The sequence below is a fragment of the Dama dama genome, chromosome 5, assembly GCF_033118175.1.
Source record: "Dama dama isolate Ldn47 chromosome 5, ASM3311817v1, whole genome shotgun sequence".
NCBI lineage: Eukaryota > Metazoa > Chordata > Mammalia > Artiodactyla > Cervidae > Dama > Dama dama.
Window position 1 is genome coordinate 27,924,054 of NC_083685.1, and position 15,261 is coordinate 27,939,314.

A 15,261-nucleotide genomic window follows, 5' to 3' on the forward strand; every position below is an offset into this window, starting at 1 on the left:
AGAAAATAATAAGAAGAAAAACAAAAGTTTTGTATGATATTTCACTATATTTGCCTACCACCCTATGTATGAAAAATAAAAGGGGTCCACACAAAGGTAGGGCTTCCTAGGTGGCTCAGTGGTAAAGAATCTGCCTGCCAATGCAGGAGCTGCCGGAGACACAGTTTTGATAAGCTGGGTCAGGAAGACTCCCTGGAGAAGGAAATGGCAGCCTTCTAGTATTCTTGCCTGGAGAATCCCATGGACAGGAGAAGCCGGGAGGGCTATAGTCCATGGGGTCACAAAGAGTTGGACACAACCGAGTGACTGAGCATGCACTCACACAAAGGTAATCTCCAAATATAGCATTTTACTTAGGAAGAATAGGATCAAGCTCATCAGAAGGGTCCCAGTGTGTGGGATAACCACTATCCCTTCTTTTATTTAGGGGCCAACCAAACTGAGAACTAGGAGTAAGAGTCAGAGAGTGAGCAAGATACCATTTTATTTCTGGCAAAGCTCCTTCTAGGATGCTGCTTGGTCCTCCTTCTGGAGTGGGGACCTTCTGCTTAATTGCAAATCATGCATTAAGCCAACAATTCTGATAAACATGGTAATTCAAAATGAATAATAAATAAAGCTTGTCCACATTCTGTCAGCTAGGGGGACTTTTGGCTCATGTAGTGCTTGCTCATTTTCTAATGTCCTATGTCCTAAGTGCTATGGGTGTGCACACATTCCACCTTCTGTTCTTCTTGGAATTGACTTTGTAAAGGTCATCACTCCAATTGCTTTGTTTCCATGTCATAGAAAAGTACTCTGCACCAACAATGGATCCAGTGTAGCTGGCTGTGACCCAAGAAGACCTATAAGTTGGCATCCATTTAATTGAGGAATTAACAATGGGATTGATCAGTCTTACACACTTAGATGGAGAAGGAAATGGCAACCCACTCTAGTATTCTTGCCTGGAGAATCCCATGGACAGAGGAGCCTGGTGGGCTACTGCCGGGCCAGCCGGAAGATTTCAGCGAGCAACACGACGCATTCCTTTAGGCTAAGAAATAAGGAGACAGAACAGATGGGGTCGAGAGGATCACTGCAGTCAACGATGATTCTTTATTTCTCAGGGTTACATATATACTAAACCAAGAAGAGAGGCATCCCAAAGAAAATTCTTCCCCATGTACATCATCTTTAAGATAACAATCACCAGAGCTCTCTCATGGCGCCAAAGGCATCCTACTTATCTTAAGGGCAGTCGTGCAAAGCCATCTATCTGCACCTTGTGTGCATTCAAGGCTCACTAATGGTCTGTTAGGAGTTAACTCGGATAGTAAATTCCAGAGGGGTGGCGGGACAGAGAGCTATGTCTGCGAACAGACCCTTGATAATCAATCAAGGCAGCTCCCAGAGTCAGCTCTTTCAAGCCGCTCCCCGCAGGCTACTGTTCTTGGGGTCACAAAGAGTCAGACATGACTCAGTGACTAAGCACAAGCACACACTTAGAACAACCTTATTTGACAGTACACAGAAATGAATCTGCCTACTGGTGGCAGGCTGATATTACACTAAACCCATGCAAATGACATGAAACCAGTCACTAAGGGAGATTAGATTTTGCCAGAAGAGGTGGAATTCATGCGTAGGATAACAAGTGTCAAAGAGAATCAAGTAACAATCAAGCTAAAGAGAAAGAAAAGAGAATTTTATTTAAGCCAAACCGGAGATCATAACATAGGAAACATCCGAAGCTCCGAGAACTGCTCCACTGATCAAGAGTTACAGATATATTTTGAGACAAGGAACTGTGCACAGTTCATCAAAGTTTTTTTTTTTTTCAAAGTTTTGTTTTAGTCATTTATGCATGTATAGAAAAAGCTTTTGGTCAATGTGACTCCTTGAAAAAGATGAAAGATCCATTTACAAGATGAAAAAGGAGTATTAATCTTAGAATCACAGTACGATCATCTGAAGAAGGAGACCAACTTTTCTCAAAGGTTGATTTCCTCCTCCGGCTTTGAAGAGGTCTGGTTAATATATAATGTGGATGCACACTGCCCTTGAGAATGGTCTACCACAAAGTGGGAATGTCATTTATTTTTTTTCTTCCTGTCTTGGTTAGATTATCCTGCCATAGAAAACTTCTGCATTTTCATCATCACAAGTATTTCTTTCTATTTTCTAAAAGACCAGCATCCAATTATGCCACTTGTAGTAGAAAGAGCCCTAAAAGCACATCACCATAGCAACAGACATGTGAATTATGACATGTAGGCTTCCCTGGTAATTCAGTGGTTAAGAATCTGCCTGCCAATGCAGGTGACATGGGTTTGATCCCTGATCTGAGAAGATCCCACATGCCATGGAGCAACTAAGACTGAAAGCTACAACTACTGAGCCCAAGAGCCTACAGTCCAAGCTCTGCAACTAGAGAAGTCACTGCAATGAAAAGCCCACACACTAGAGAATAGCCCCCACTCTCTGCAACTAGAAAAAGCCCACTCAGAGCAATGAAGGCCTACCATAATCAAAATATAAAGTAAATAAATAAATCTTAAAAAATTATGGCTTGTGCTGAAAAGGAAGCTCTCATCCCATTTTATGTTAAATTTATAAACGTAAACAGAACAGTGAGGTATATTTTAATGCCAGAGGAATATTTTAATATTTATTTATTTAAGTTTTTATTTGACTGCCTCCAATCTTAGCTGTATCATACAGGATCTTTCCATCTGGTGTGGAGACTCTAGTTGTGGCTCAAGGACTCACTAGCTATGGCACATGGGCTTCGTTGCCTTGCAGAATGTAGGATCTTAGTTCCCCGACCGGGGATCAAACCTGTGTCCCCTGTGTTGCAAGGCAGATTCTTAACCCCTGGACCATGAGGGAAGTCCAGGAATGTTTTGTTTTGCCTTGTTTTAGTCATGTTACTAAAATTTAATAAAATTTTGTATAGCTTTCATCTTTAATACATTTGCTTACTTTATCTTCTTGTTCTTAATCATTATGACAAGGCTAAAGCAGAAACCCTGCACTCTATGGAATACATGTGATGGAACAATTAAGGGTCACTTCAGCATAGAAGAAAATACTTTGAACCAGCAAAACCTGATGTTCAAGATCAAAAACAGTCAGAAGCTATGACCAGGAATTACTTAGTTTGAGACTCTCAGGGGTTTGTCAGTTATAAGAGGATGAGCTTTTTACTCCGGTTTCCGTGACCTGGTATTTTATGCCAAGTGGGCTGTTGTGCCAGGTATGGGGTTAGTCTAAGCATGTTACTCACTCTGTTAAATGGACTGGAGGCCACAGATCTCTGAGAGTGTATACACTGGAGCAAGGGCTGCTGGGCTGTGGTGTGAGACAGAGATGACATCAATGTCATAGCTTACATGTCAACCAAAAACATTTCGAGATCTTTCAGAAGAAAATTGTGAAATAAGAAGTTTGATTTAATATTTGCTGTCAATGATCCACCAATTTTAAAAGCCTACAATCTGAAGGATAATTTCTTTCATTTTAGTGACTGGATCTCCTGATTAGTTACCTCTGATGAAATTCCAATGCTATACCAAGGTATGGTGCATCAGTTTACATTAGTCCATATGAGAAAAGATCTGTAAAATAGCCACATGTTAAATCCTTCAATAGGGTTGAAGGACATTCAGACTTTACACTAATAAGGGCTTAGCAATGTTTGTGGGTAGAAAGGGATTATGATCACTGATCTCTTGGGGAAGGATGAGAAAGCTACAGCCAGCAGATAGAAAGTAGCACTGAAATGAGCTCTGAATCTCCCCTTTTTATGAGGCAGCTAGTCATCTTTCTTAGTGAATCTTGGTCAGGCGTTCCCACTAGTAGACGACTGACATTTCAAAGTAGCCACAACAGGGGACAAAACTCACCACTGGAGAGAGACCAACACTGACAACATCAGAGGCAGGAAATAGGGAGGAGAGGGGGAACTAGAGAGGCCAAGAATGCAGGCCAAAGTGGAGAAGAATTAAGATTGATTAGGCTGCTGGTTGTAAAGAAAATCCAATTTTGTGCCCAGTGCAGTTCCCGCAATGCCCTTTGTGAGAGGTATCTCTGAATTCACACTGAAAATGCAAAATAATATTGAGTATGATAACACTGCAAGCTGATCATGCCCTAGCACTATATAATTTCATAAGCAATTTACAATATTATCATGCCTCATTAAAAAAAAAAAGGAAATTGAGGCTTAGGTGGAGTAAGGGACATGCCGTAAGTCATATCAACCATGAGGTAGAGCTGAGATTCAAAACTATCTCTGTCTTTTTTTTTTTAAATTATTTTTTGCTGTGCTGGGTCTTCTTTGCTGCATGGGGTTTTCTCTAGTTGTGGCAAATGGGGGCTACTATCTAGTTGTGTTGCTAGGGCTTCTCATTGGAGTGTCTTCTCTTGTCACCGAGCATGGGCTCAATAGCTGTGGCTCCAGGGATCTAGAGCACAAGCTCAGTAGTTGTGGTGTGCTGGCTTAGTTGCTCCACAGCATGTGGAATCTTCTTGGACCAGGGATCAAACCCGTGTCTCCTGCATTGACAGGTGGATTCTTCACTACTGTGCCATCAGCAAAGCCCTGTCTGTCTTTAGTTCTACACTGCATTACCAGATGGAACACAAGGTCAATCAATGATCAGGTCTTTGGACAAAAAGAAACATCTGACTGTAAGTACTGTATGGAATTTTAAAGCAATGGACTTATTTGATAATTTTATTAATCGAAGTGTGTGTGTGTGTGTGTGTGTGTGTGTGTGTGTGTGTGTGTGTGTGTTAGTCCCTCAATCGTGTCTGACTTTATGTAACCCCATGGACTATAGCCCTCCAAGTCCCTCTGTCCATGGAATTCTCTAGGCAAGAATACTGGGGTGAGTTGCCATTCCCTTCTCCAGGGGATTTTCGTGACCCAGGGATCGAACCCAGGTCTCCTGCATTGCAGGTGGGTCCTTTACCATTTGAGACACCAGGGAAGCCTCAGTCAAGGATTAAGTATTATTAAGTTATATAGTGCCTTGGTATACAACCATCTTGGGCTTCCCAGGTGGTGCTAGTGGTAAAGAACCCACCTGCCAATGCAGGAGATGTGATAGATATGGGTTTGATCCCTGGCTTGGAAAGATCCCCTGGAGGAGGGTGTGGCAACCCACTCCAGTATTCTTGCCTGGATAATCCCCTGGACAGAGGAGCCTGTCAGGCTACAGACCCCATAGGGTCGCAAACAGTGGGACACAATTGAAGCGACTTAGCATGCACATGCAACTAACTTATCCTTTATTACCCACCAGGTGGCAGACTGGATGAAGCTGTGGCTTCCTCAGCTGGGAACCTGGAAAGAGCTCTGTTGTCATGGTGTTCCCTCTTCTGTCCTCTTCACCTCTAGCCTCTCTCTGATGTGACCCCGTCCACATGCACCCCGAGGTGTTTTGTTTGTACTCTCCAACTTCTGTGTGTTGCTCTTCTTTCCTGAACTTGCTTTCCTCTTAGATGGCCTTCACTACACTTGATTCACACTCAAGACCCACTTTTCACATTTCTCTCCATCTGCTTCAAAGTCTCTGCCTCCTCCAATGCTACAGTCTTCTCTCGGGATGTTGGACCCCTAGGGAACCTCACGGTCCCCTCATCTTCTGGCTGTACTGTGCACAACTTTCCTGGTCTCAAATATCTTCACCCACTCTGCCCACCCTGATTACACAGCAGTGCTGGCAAAGTCCTGCTCATTGCTGTGGTGTTAGGGTTGGAGCTGTCCACACAACTCACCCCTCCAGAGATTCTCACTGCCAGGAAGAAGTTGTCCACTTCGGGGTGAGGAACAACAGTGACTGTGACATGTTGGACATCTCAGTGAGGCAAGGGAACATGCAGAGTCAAGGATGAAATGACAGGAAGCTGTCTGTGAGGGGAAGCTGACCAGGGCAGCATGGGCAGCCCCTCTGTCAAGGGACAAATTGACACTATTGTTGACTGAAGCAAACACATATCAACCAGAGTCCCAGGGGGAGATCTGTTTAGACTGGTTTAGAGCAGTCTGAACTGACTTATACCAGTCTGGTCCAGTTTAGACTGGTTTGATCTGGATTAGGCTGGTCTGATTTGGTTTAGGCTGGTTTGATCTGATTTAGACCAATTTTTATTTTAGGCTGGTTTGAACTGGCTTAGATCAGTTTAGCTCAGTTTAGACTAGCTTATATCAGCCGCAACTACTTTAAATTTATGGAATGCAGCTAACCTATGGGATGCAGCAGAACATTTCTAAGTAAAATGTTTATAGCAATACAGCCCTGCTTCAAGGAAAAACAAAAATCTCAAATAAACTACTCTTACACCTAAAGCAACAAGACAAAGAACAAACAAAACCCAAAGCTAGTAGAAGGAAATAAATCATAAAGATCAGAGCAAAAATAAATGAAATAGAAATAAAGAAAATGATAGCAAAAATAAAATAAAATAAAAGCTTGTTTATTGAGAAGATAAACAAAATTGATAAACTTTTAGTTAGACTTATCAAGAAAAAGGACAGAGGACTCAAATCAATAAAATTAGAAATGAAAAAGAAGTTAAACTGACATTGCAGAAATACAATGGATCATAAAAGAATACTACAAGCAATTATACACCAATAAAATGGACAACCTGGAAGCAATGGACAAATTCTTAGCAAAGTACAACTTTTCAAAACTTAATCAGGAAGAAATAGAAAATATGAACAGACATATCACAAGGAACAAAATTAAAACTTCTGAATTATTTAATCACAACTCGTGATTAAAATCTTCCAGGGCTTGATAGCCTCACAGAGATGAGCTAACATCTATTTTTCTCAAACTCAAAAAATTGCAGAGGGAGGAACACTCCTAAGTTCATTTTATGAGGCTACCATCACCCTGAAATCAAAATCAGACAAAGATATCACCAAAAAACAAAAAAAAGAAAATGATAGGCCAATATCTCTGATTAACATATATGCAAAAATCCTCAGCAAAATACTAGCAAACAGAATCCAACAACACATTAAAAGGATTTTACACCACCATCAAGTGGGATTTACCCCAGGGATGCAAAGATTTCTCAATATACACAAATCAATCAATGTGATCCACCACATCAACAAATTGAAGAATAAAAATCATATGATCATTTCAGTAGCTGCAGAAAAAGCTTTTGATAAAATTCAACACCCATTTATGATTAAAAAAACCTCCATAAAATGGGCATAGAGGGAATCTACCTTTACATAATAAAGACATTATTAAATTTTGGATATTAAATTAACTATTGATTTACTAGTTTTTGAGAATTTTTGTATCTATGTTTTAAGGAATTAGTCTGTTCTTGTCATGTCTTTCTTTTTTTCCCACAGAGTAATACTAGCTTTGTAGGATGAGTTGGGACCTGTTCCTTCCTTTTCTAACTTTTAAAAGTTAACGTTTAAAGAAGAATTAATGCCAATCCTTCTCAACCTTTTCTAAAGAAATTGAGGGGGAAGGAATACATTCTAATTCATTCTATGAGGCCAGTATTACACTGATACCAAAGACACTACAATTAAAGAAAACTACAGACCAATACTCCTCATGGATATAGATGCAAAAATCCTCAATAAAATACCAGAAAACTAAATCCAACAGCATATTATAAGGATCATACACCATGACCAAGTGGGAATTTTTCTAAAATTGCAAGAGTAATTCGACAATGAAAATTAGTCAGTACAATGTACCACGTTAATAGCATCAAGGGTAAAGAGTGCATGCTTATCTCAATTGATGCAGAAAAATTTTTTCTTACAAAATCCAACATTCTTTCATGATAACAATCAGAGAAGTAGTAAAAGGCAGGAACTTTCCCGACATGATAAAAGGCATTTATGAAGAAGCCACACCTAACATCACACTCAATGGTGAAAGAGTGAAAGTTTTTCCCCTTGCATCAGGAAGAAGACAGGATGCCTGCTATCTCCACTGCCATCCACATTGTGTTGGAAGTTCTAGCCAGAAAGATCAGACAATAAAAGGCCTCCAAGTCAGAAAAGAAGAAAAGTCTGTTTGTAGATGATAGGGTCTTTTTTTCAACTTTTTATTGTGTATTGGGGTATAGCCAATTACCAATGTTGTGATAGTTTCAGGTGACCAGCAAAGGGACTCAGGATCCATCCTCCCCTAAACTCCGCCCCTATCCAGGCTGCCACATAACATTGAGCAGAGTTCCCTGTGCTATACAGTTGGTCCTTGTTGGTTATCCATTTTAAGATAGGATCTTATATACAGAAAATCCCAAAGAATCCACAAGAAAACTACTAAAACTAATAAATGAGTTCAGCAAATTTTCAGGATAGAAAATCAACCGACAAAAATCAGTCGTGGTTCTACACACCATCAAGGAACAATTAAGAAATTAAGAAAATCATTCTCTTAAAGTAGCATCCCAAAAAATTACACAGGAATAGATTTAACCAAGGAAGTGAAAGAGTTGTATAATAAAAATGACAAAATATTGCTTAAAGGAATGAAAGAAGATGTAGATAAATGGAATGACATCCCATGTTGATGTATTGGAAAACTTAATATTGCTAAGATGACTATACTAGTCAGAGCAAACTAGATTCAATGCAATCGCTATCAAGATTACAATGGCCTTTTCTGCAGAAATGGTACTACTGATCCTTAAATCCATATGGGATTGCAAGGGGCACTGAATAACCAAAACAATATTGAGAGAGAAGAACAAGTTGGAGGATTCACATTTTCTAATTTTCCTATAAAGCTATAGTTATTAAAACAATGTGGTCCTGGCATAGGGACATACAGATAGAACAATGGAATAGAAAAGACAGAAAGACCAGAAATAAACTCTATGCCTGTCAGTTCAGTTCAGTCGCTCAGTCATGTCACACTCTTTGTGATCCCATGGACTGCAGCATACCAGTCTTCCCTGTCCATCACCAACTCTTGGAACTTGCTCAGACTCTTGTCCATTGAGTCAGTGATGCCATCCAAGCATCTCATCCTCTGTCATCCCCTTCTCCTCCTGCCTTCAATCGTTGTCTTCAATCCTCCTGTCTTCAATCAATTGTCTATAGACATAGACACAGGTGCTAGACTCTCAGTGGGTAAAGAATAGTTTCTTTAACAAATGGTGCAGGAACAACTGGATATTCACATGCAGAAGAATGAAGTTGGAGCCCCTACCTCACATCATATGCAAAAGTTAACTCAAAATGGATCAATAACCTAAATATAATGTCTAAAATCATAAAACTCTTAGAAGAAAAGAGGGGCAAAATTTCACGACCATGCATTTGGCAATGGATTCTTAGAAATGACTTCAAAAGCAGAAGAAACAAAAGGAAAAAAAAAGGATAAATTGGACTTCATCAAAATTAAAGACTTTTGTGCATCAAAGGTCATCATCAATAAAGTGAAAAGACAATTCATAATGGGAGAAAATATTTGAAAAATCATATATCTGATAGGGGTCTATTATCCAGAATACATAAAGAATTCTTACAACTGAATAATGAAAAGGCAATCCAACTGAAAAATGGGCAAGGGACTTGAACAGACATTAATCCAAATAAATTATATAATTTCACCCAGTAGGGTGGCAATTCAAAGTGAGTGGAAAATAACAAGTGTTTACAAGAATGTGCAGAAATTGGAATCCTTGTATATTGCTAACTGGAATGTAAAATGGCCCAGCTGCTTGGGAGACATTTTGGTAGTTCTTTTAAAAGGTTAAATACAAAACAGAATTACCATGAGAAATCCAGAAATTCCACTCCTAGGTATATATGCCAAAGAATTGAATGTAGGTGTTCAAATACTTGTACACAGATGTTCATAGCAGCACTAGTCACACTAGACAGAATATAAAATACAAAAGCTCAAACCTCTATCAGTGGGTGAATAAATTGTGGAATATCCATACAATACAATATTATTTCGCAATAAAAGGGAATGGAGTACTGGCACATGCTACAACCCAGATGCACTTTGGAATAATTATGCTAATGAAAGAAGTCAGACACAAAAAAGGCAAATATTCTAAGTCCATTACTTGAAATATCCAAAATAAGTAAATCCTAGAGAGAGAAGGTAGATTGGTGGTTGCCAGTATTTGGGAGGAGAGGGGAATAGGAAGTTCTTGTTAAGCATGGGTTTTATTTGGTGATGATGAAAATGTTTTGGAAGTAGATGATGGTAGTTGCAAACTATTGTGAATGGACTAAATTTCAACAAGTTGTTCATTAAAACGGTTAATTGAATGCTGCGTGAATTTCATCTCAAATGTGACATTTATCATTTGTGAAACACTATGATATCTGAGATTTGTTCCAAACTAATGAAGTGAGGGTAGAGATACAAAAAATAAAAACAAAAACAAAACACAACAGTGTCGGAAATCGATAGAAACCTCGAGTGTCAAGTTACTGCCGGAATCCATGTGAGAAACGAGGCTGGGCGCTTGGGTGGAGGAAGAGGCTAGAACCGAACAGCGCTGAGGTGTGTCTGTAGATAAAAGCAAGAAGACTGGGGCAAGAAAGAAATCCAGATTTTTATGTGAACCCTAGAGGCAGGGGTGTCTTTGCCGAGCTGCGGAGAACCGCGGGCGCGAATCAAGGTTTGCCCTTGGGAAATCATCTCCTTGTACACCTTAAACTTTACTTCACGTGCCGATTGTATCTCAATAACATTGGGGGAAATATACATATATTTATTTTTAAAGAAATTGCCATTCGGGCTTATTGCGCGCTGCGCATTCGACACCAGTGGAGAAGCCGAGGAGGCGGGCCGTGCTCGGGCGTCTTAAGTGTCTGATCTCCGAGGGACGCGAGGGTTTGGTCCGTCTTCACGCCCTCTCTGAGCGGGCTGGGCCGAGGGCTACCGCGACCCCAGCTCTGCCGGCTCGGGGTCCCATCTGGTGACACCTGCCAGGTGCGCTGGGCGTCTCCGCCCCGCGCCCCGGCTGCTAGGGGACTAATCTGGGGCCGGGAGAGGCGGGATAGGGCGGGGCGCGCGAGGCCACGCCCAGGAGGCGGTGCGCGGGAGCCCCCCAGCCCTCGCTCCCAGCCCTGTCGAGCTCAGGGCCATGGCGGCCGCCGAGCCCAAGCCCCCCGCGGGGGCGGCCGCGGCCGGACGCCTGGCCAGGAGCTGCTGGTCCGCGTTCTGGGACTACGAGACGCCCAAGGTGATCGTGGTGAAGAACCGGCGCTTGGGCATCGTGTACCGCGCGGTGCAGCTGCTCATCCTGCTCTACTTCGTGTGGTGGGTGTGCACGGGGCCGGGCGCGGGGAGGGGGCGCGTGGGGCGTCCGGCGGGAGGCGATGTCTGGCGGGTTCACGAGGGTGGGGAGTGCTACCGGCTAGGGCTGCTTGGACGTCCCAGGTTGGAGGGGCAGCTCTAGATTGTGAGCAGGGAGAACGGGTCGCAGTGGGTGGAGAACGCGGGCGACTGCCGGGCTGGCCCCTCGGGCTCCTGCAGACCCTACCCGGCCCTCGAGAGGCGGTGACGCAGCCTCGTTCCCGCCGGAGTCGAGCTTATTCGGCATGGGAGAGGTCCCAGGCCTGTCCCAGGATCGTCCCGAGAGTCGGCCCTGCCCGTCCGCACAGGTACGTGTTCATCGTGCAGAAGAGCTACCAGGACAGCGAAACGGGCCCCGAGAGCTCCGTCATCACCAAGGTCAAGGGCATCACCTTGTCCGAGCACAAAGTGTGGGACGTGGAGGAGTACGTGAAACCCCCGGAGGTGCGCAACCCGGGCCCCGCCCTGCACCCCGCGCACCCCGAGGGTGGGACTGATCGGTGGCCTAGCTGCCCCCTGCCGGCCGACCGTCCCTTCTTTCTGAGCCCAGGGGGGCAGCGTGTTCAGCATCATCACCAGGATTGAGGTCACCCCCTTCCAGACCCTCGGAACATGCGCCGAGGTGAGGCTGCGTCGAAAGCAGAGCTGGGATGGGAGGGAGGGGCCCTGCCTGGTCAGCTGCGCCTGTTTGGCTCCTGAGCAAGCGGTCTCCTCCCTAGAGTATGAGGGTCAGCAACGCCACCTGCGACTCGGACGAAGACTGTGTGGCTGGGCAGCTGGACATGCTGGGAAACGGTCAGTGTGCACCAACTGAGGGTGGGGGCGGGCCGCGCCCCTAGCCACCTGAGCGCGCGTCTGCCCGCAGGCGTGCGGACCGGGCGCTGCGTACCTTATTACCACGGGTCCTCCAAGACCTGCGAGGTGTCGGGCTGGTGCCCGGTGGAAGACGGGGCCTCAGTCAGGTGTGCGCGCCCGGTGACCCCACCCACCTGGGACCAAACTTCTTCGCTCCTTTCTCCTCACCTACCGGGAGTCGGGATGTGTTGGGGGAGGGGGAAGGGAAGGACAGAGCAGCTGGGAGGCTGGGAGAGGCTTTGGAAGGAAAGGGAGACTAAACACGCCCAGTCTGCCTCCTCAGCCAATTTCTCGGTACGATGGCCCCCAATTTCACCATCCTCATCAAGAACAGCATCCACTACCCCAAATTCCAGTTCTCCAAGTAAGAGCCATTAGGGTGTGGTGACAAGGGATGGGCTGGGGTGGGAGTTGCCTCTTGGAATGTGTTGTTTGGGGGAGCATGGCTTCTCAGCATCTGATGCCACTGGGCCTTGTTCTTAGGGGCAACATCGAGAACCGGAAGGATGGCTACCTGAAGCATTGCACATTCCATGAGGTCTCTGACCTCTACTGCCCCATTTTCAAGCTGGGCTACATCGTGGAGCAGGCAGGGGAAAACTTCACAGAGCTGGCACACACGGTGAGGGTGCCCGAGAGTGGGCAGGACAATTGTCTCTGGCCAGGTGCTGGCTGTCACCTGCATACAAAGGGTCTCGTTACAGCCCAGTCCCTTTTCAGTTTTGGCCAGCCCTGGCCCTGCTCGGGCAGAGGAAAGAGAAACAAGATCAGCTGACCCATCTGGGTGTGTGTGACTGCTGCTAAATTATTGACTCCTGGTCACACAGTTGGCTGCTGGCACCCATCGTGCCTTGGAAGCATGGCACTCAATAAGCCCCCTTCCCCAGTGAGCTGCCCTGGGCTGCCTGGGTTGCCCAAGTATGCACCCCATGGGCAACCTCAGTAGGACCCCAGGGCTGTTGAAGGTCCCCTGTGAGCCCGTCCTGACCTGTCTGTGTCCACTTCTGGGCAGGGTGGTGTCATTGGGGTCATTATCAACTGGGACTGTGACCTGGACCTTTCAGCGTCAGAGTGCAACCCCAAATACTCCTTCCGGAGGCTGGACCCCAAGCACATCCCAGCCTCATCTGGCTACAACTTCAGGTACCTTGGCTTTCGGATGCTAGGTCCTGGTCTGCCCTGGCTGTGGATGTTCAAGAACCAACAGGGCAGGTCCCCCAAAGCCCAGGGACACCAGTAGTTGGTGGTCTTGGAGCCACCCCATTGGGAAATGGGTGCACCCCACTGTCATGCTTCCCAGGGCTCTTGCACCCAGGTCATCCCATCTCAGGTACTGATGTGCTTCTGGGTCATCCTGCCCTAGGTTTGCCAAGTACTACAAAATAAATGGCAGCACCACCCGCACACTCATCAAAGCCTATGGGATCCGCATTGATGTCATTGTGCACGGACAGGTAGGCCAGCCCACCCTGCTTACATGGGATCCAGGCTGACCCAGTCTTGGTCTCCCCTACCACACCCCACGCCTCCTTTGGGCCCAATCCTGACTATCTAAGGTAGTGCCTTTGCCCCTAGGCGGGGAAGTTCAGCCTGATTCCCACCATCATTAACCTGGCCACAGCGCTGACCTCCATCGGGGTGGTAAGAAAAGCACACTAGGGTCGGGGATGGGTGTGTGGGGGCGAGATGGGGGCAGGTGCCAGGCCCTCATGCATCTGTCTTGCTGGCCTCAGGGCTCCTTCCTGTGCGACTGGATCTTGCTAACATTCATGAACAAAAACAAGGTCTACAGCCATAAGAAATTTGACAAGGTGTGTACTCCAAGGCACTCCTCAGGCAGCTGGCCTGTGACCCTGGCCCTTGTCTTGGGCCAGGCCCCTCCCCCACTCTATCCCTACTCTACAGACCCAGGCCAAGCTGGCCAACTGCAGGGTGAGGGGCAGAGCCAGGCCTGGGCTGTCCCACCCCCATGGCCTTGCTCCACCTCTGCCCCATCTGAGCAGATGGTGGATGCTCCCGAGCGGGGTGCAGGACCAGGGCTTTGCGCTTCCGAGCCTTCCCAACAGGACTGCGTGCTCACAGATGCCCGAGGTTTGGCCCAGCTCTGAGCCTACTTCCACCTTCTGCCACACTGCACTTAAGGCCCTGGGCGTGTCAGGGACCCCTGACGTCTGAGGCCCCAGGACAGCCCCATGCTCTCCAGGGCAGCACAGCTGGGACCATGGACACGGGCCCCGCCCACACACCTCAGCAAAACCAGCAGCCAAAGGGTCTCCATGCAGCTAGGTCATGGGGTGACGTGAATGGGACGATCTCCTGCTCCATCTTAGCCCCCAACTGCTCAGGGGTTTGTAAGGGCCAAGTCCCCACCTCCTCCCTAGCTGCCTGCCTCCCAGGCTCTTTGCTCCTGCCCACCCACCCAGCCCTACCCAGACCCTCTGCTTGCCTCATAGCTAAGAAATCACACATCCACTGTCCAATAAAACTGTGACCAGACCTTCTAGCCTCATCTTTGGGGGAGAAGCATCTTGAGCCTCTTGACAAACACACCATGGCAGGTCTCTGCACACGGCGGGTGGTGGGTGTGCCTGGTCCTCCTCATCCCCTAGTCCGCCTGGGCACAGTGTGTGGATGCACCTGCTGCCCCCAAATCCAGTCAGGTTACAATCAGGTCTCATGGGGGGATCAGTGGTGGGGGACACACAGGCTGAGTGCATCCCATCTGTCCTTCAGCTTCCTGTAGGCATCATCCCAGACCCCAAACCTCAAAATAAGGGGAAAAGGGTGGTATGTCTAGAGGAAGAAAGTCAGGAGGCGGGCAATGAGAACTGTACCCAAGGAAGACAACAGCTTAGGCTGACACCAAAACGCCCACCCAGAACCCCATTTAACGTGGGGATGGGGGCCAGGGAAGGAACTGGGTGCTGGGGAACAGGAGTGGACACAGCGGCAGGGGGAGGTTGGAACAGCCGGCACTAGCCGCATCAGGCCTACGGATAATCTGGTTATGAACTTGGATGCTACAATGGTCACTCCACTCAGCAGCTCTGACACAACTTGGCCAGATGGTGGTTTCAGTTTCCCCAGCAACAGCAATGAC

At 46.2% G+C, this 15,261-nt stretch overlaps 1 protein-coding gene across 3 annotated transcripts; it reads left to right on the forward strand.

Annotated features, from left to right (window-relative positions):
* The first annotated feature begins 11,091 nt into the window (after positions 1-11,091).
* P2RX2 (purinergic receptor P2X 2) lies at positions 11,092-14,590 on the forward strand. Of its 3 annotated transcripts, XM_061140869.1 has the most exons (12): positions 11,092-11,270; positions 11,615-11,750; positions 11,857-11,928; positions 12,026-12,101; positions 12,172-12,268; positions 12,445-12,525; positions 12,645-12,783; positions 13,174-13,304; positions 13,525-13,615; positions 13,737-13,802; positions 13,895-13,972; positions 14,165-14,590. In XM_061140869.1, the coding sequence occupies exons 1-12, from the start codon at positions 11,095-11,097 to the stop codon at positions 14,267-14,269; spliced, it is 1,248 nt and encodes a 415-aa protein (XP_060996852.1). In that variant the 5' UTR covers positions 11,092-11,094; the 3' UTR covers positions 14,270-14,590. The 3 variants fall into 3 exon arrangements, with proteins under 3 accessions (XP_060996852.1, XP_060996851.1, XP_060996853.1); XM_061140868.1 differs by having other exon boundaries at positions 13,895-14,590; XM_061140870.1 differs by lacking the exons at positions 11,857-11,928; positions 12,026-12,101 and having other exon boundaries at positions 11,095-11,202; positions 13,895-14,590.
* Positions 14,591-15,261: the final 671 nt, after the last annotated feature.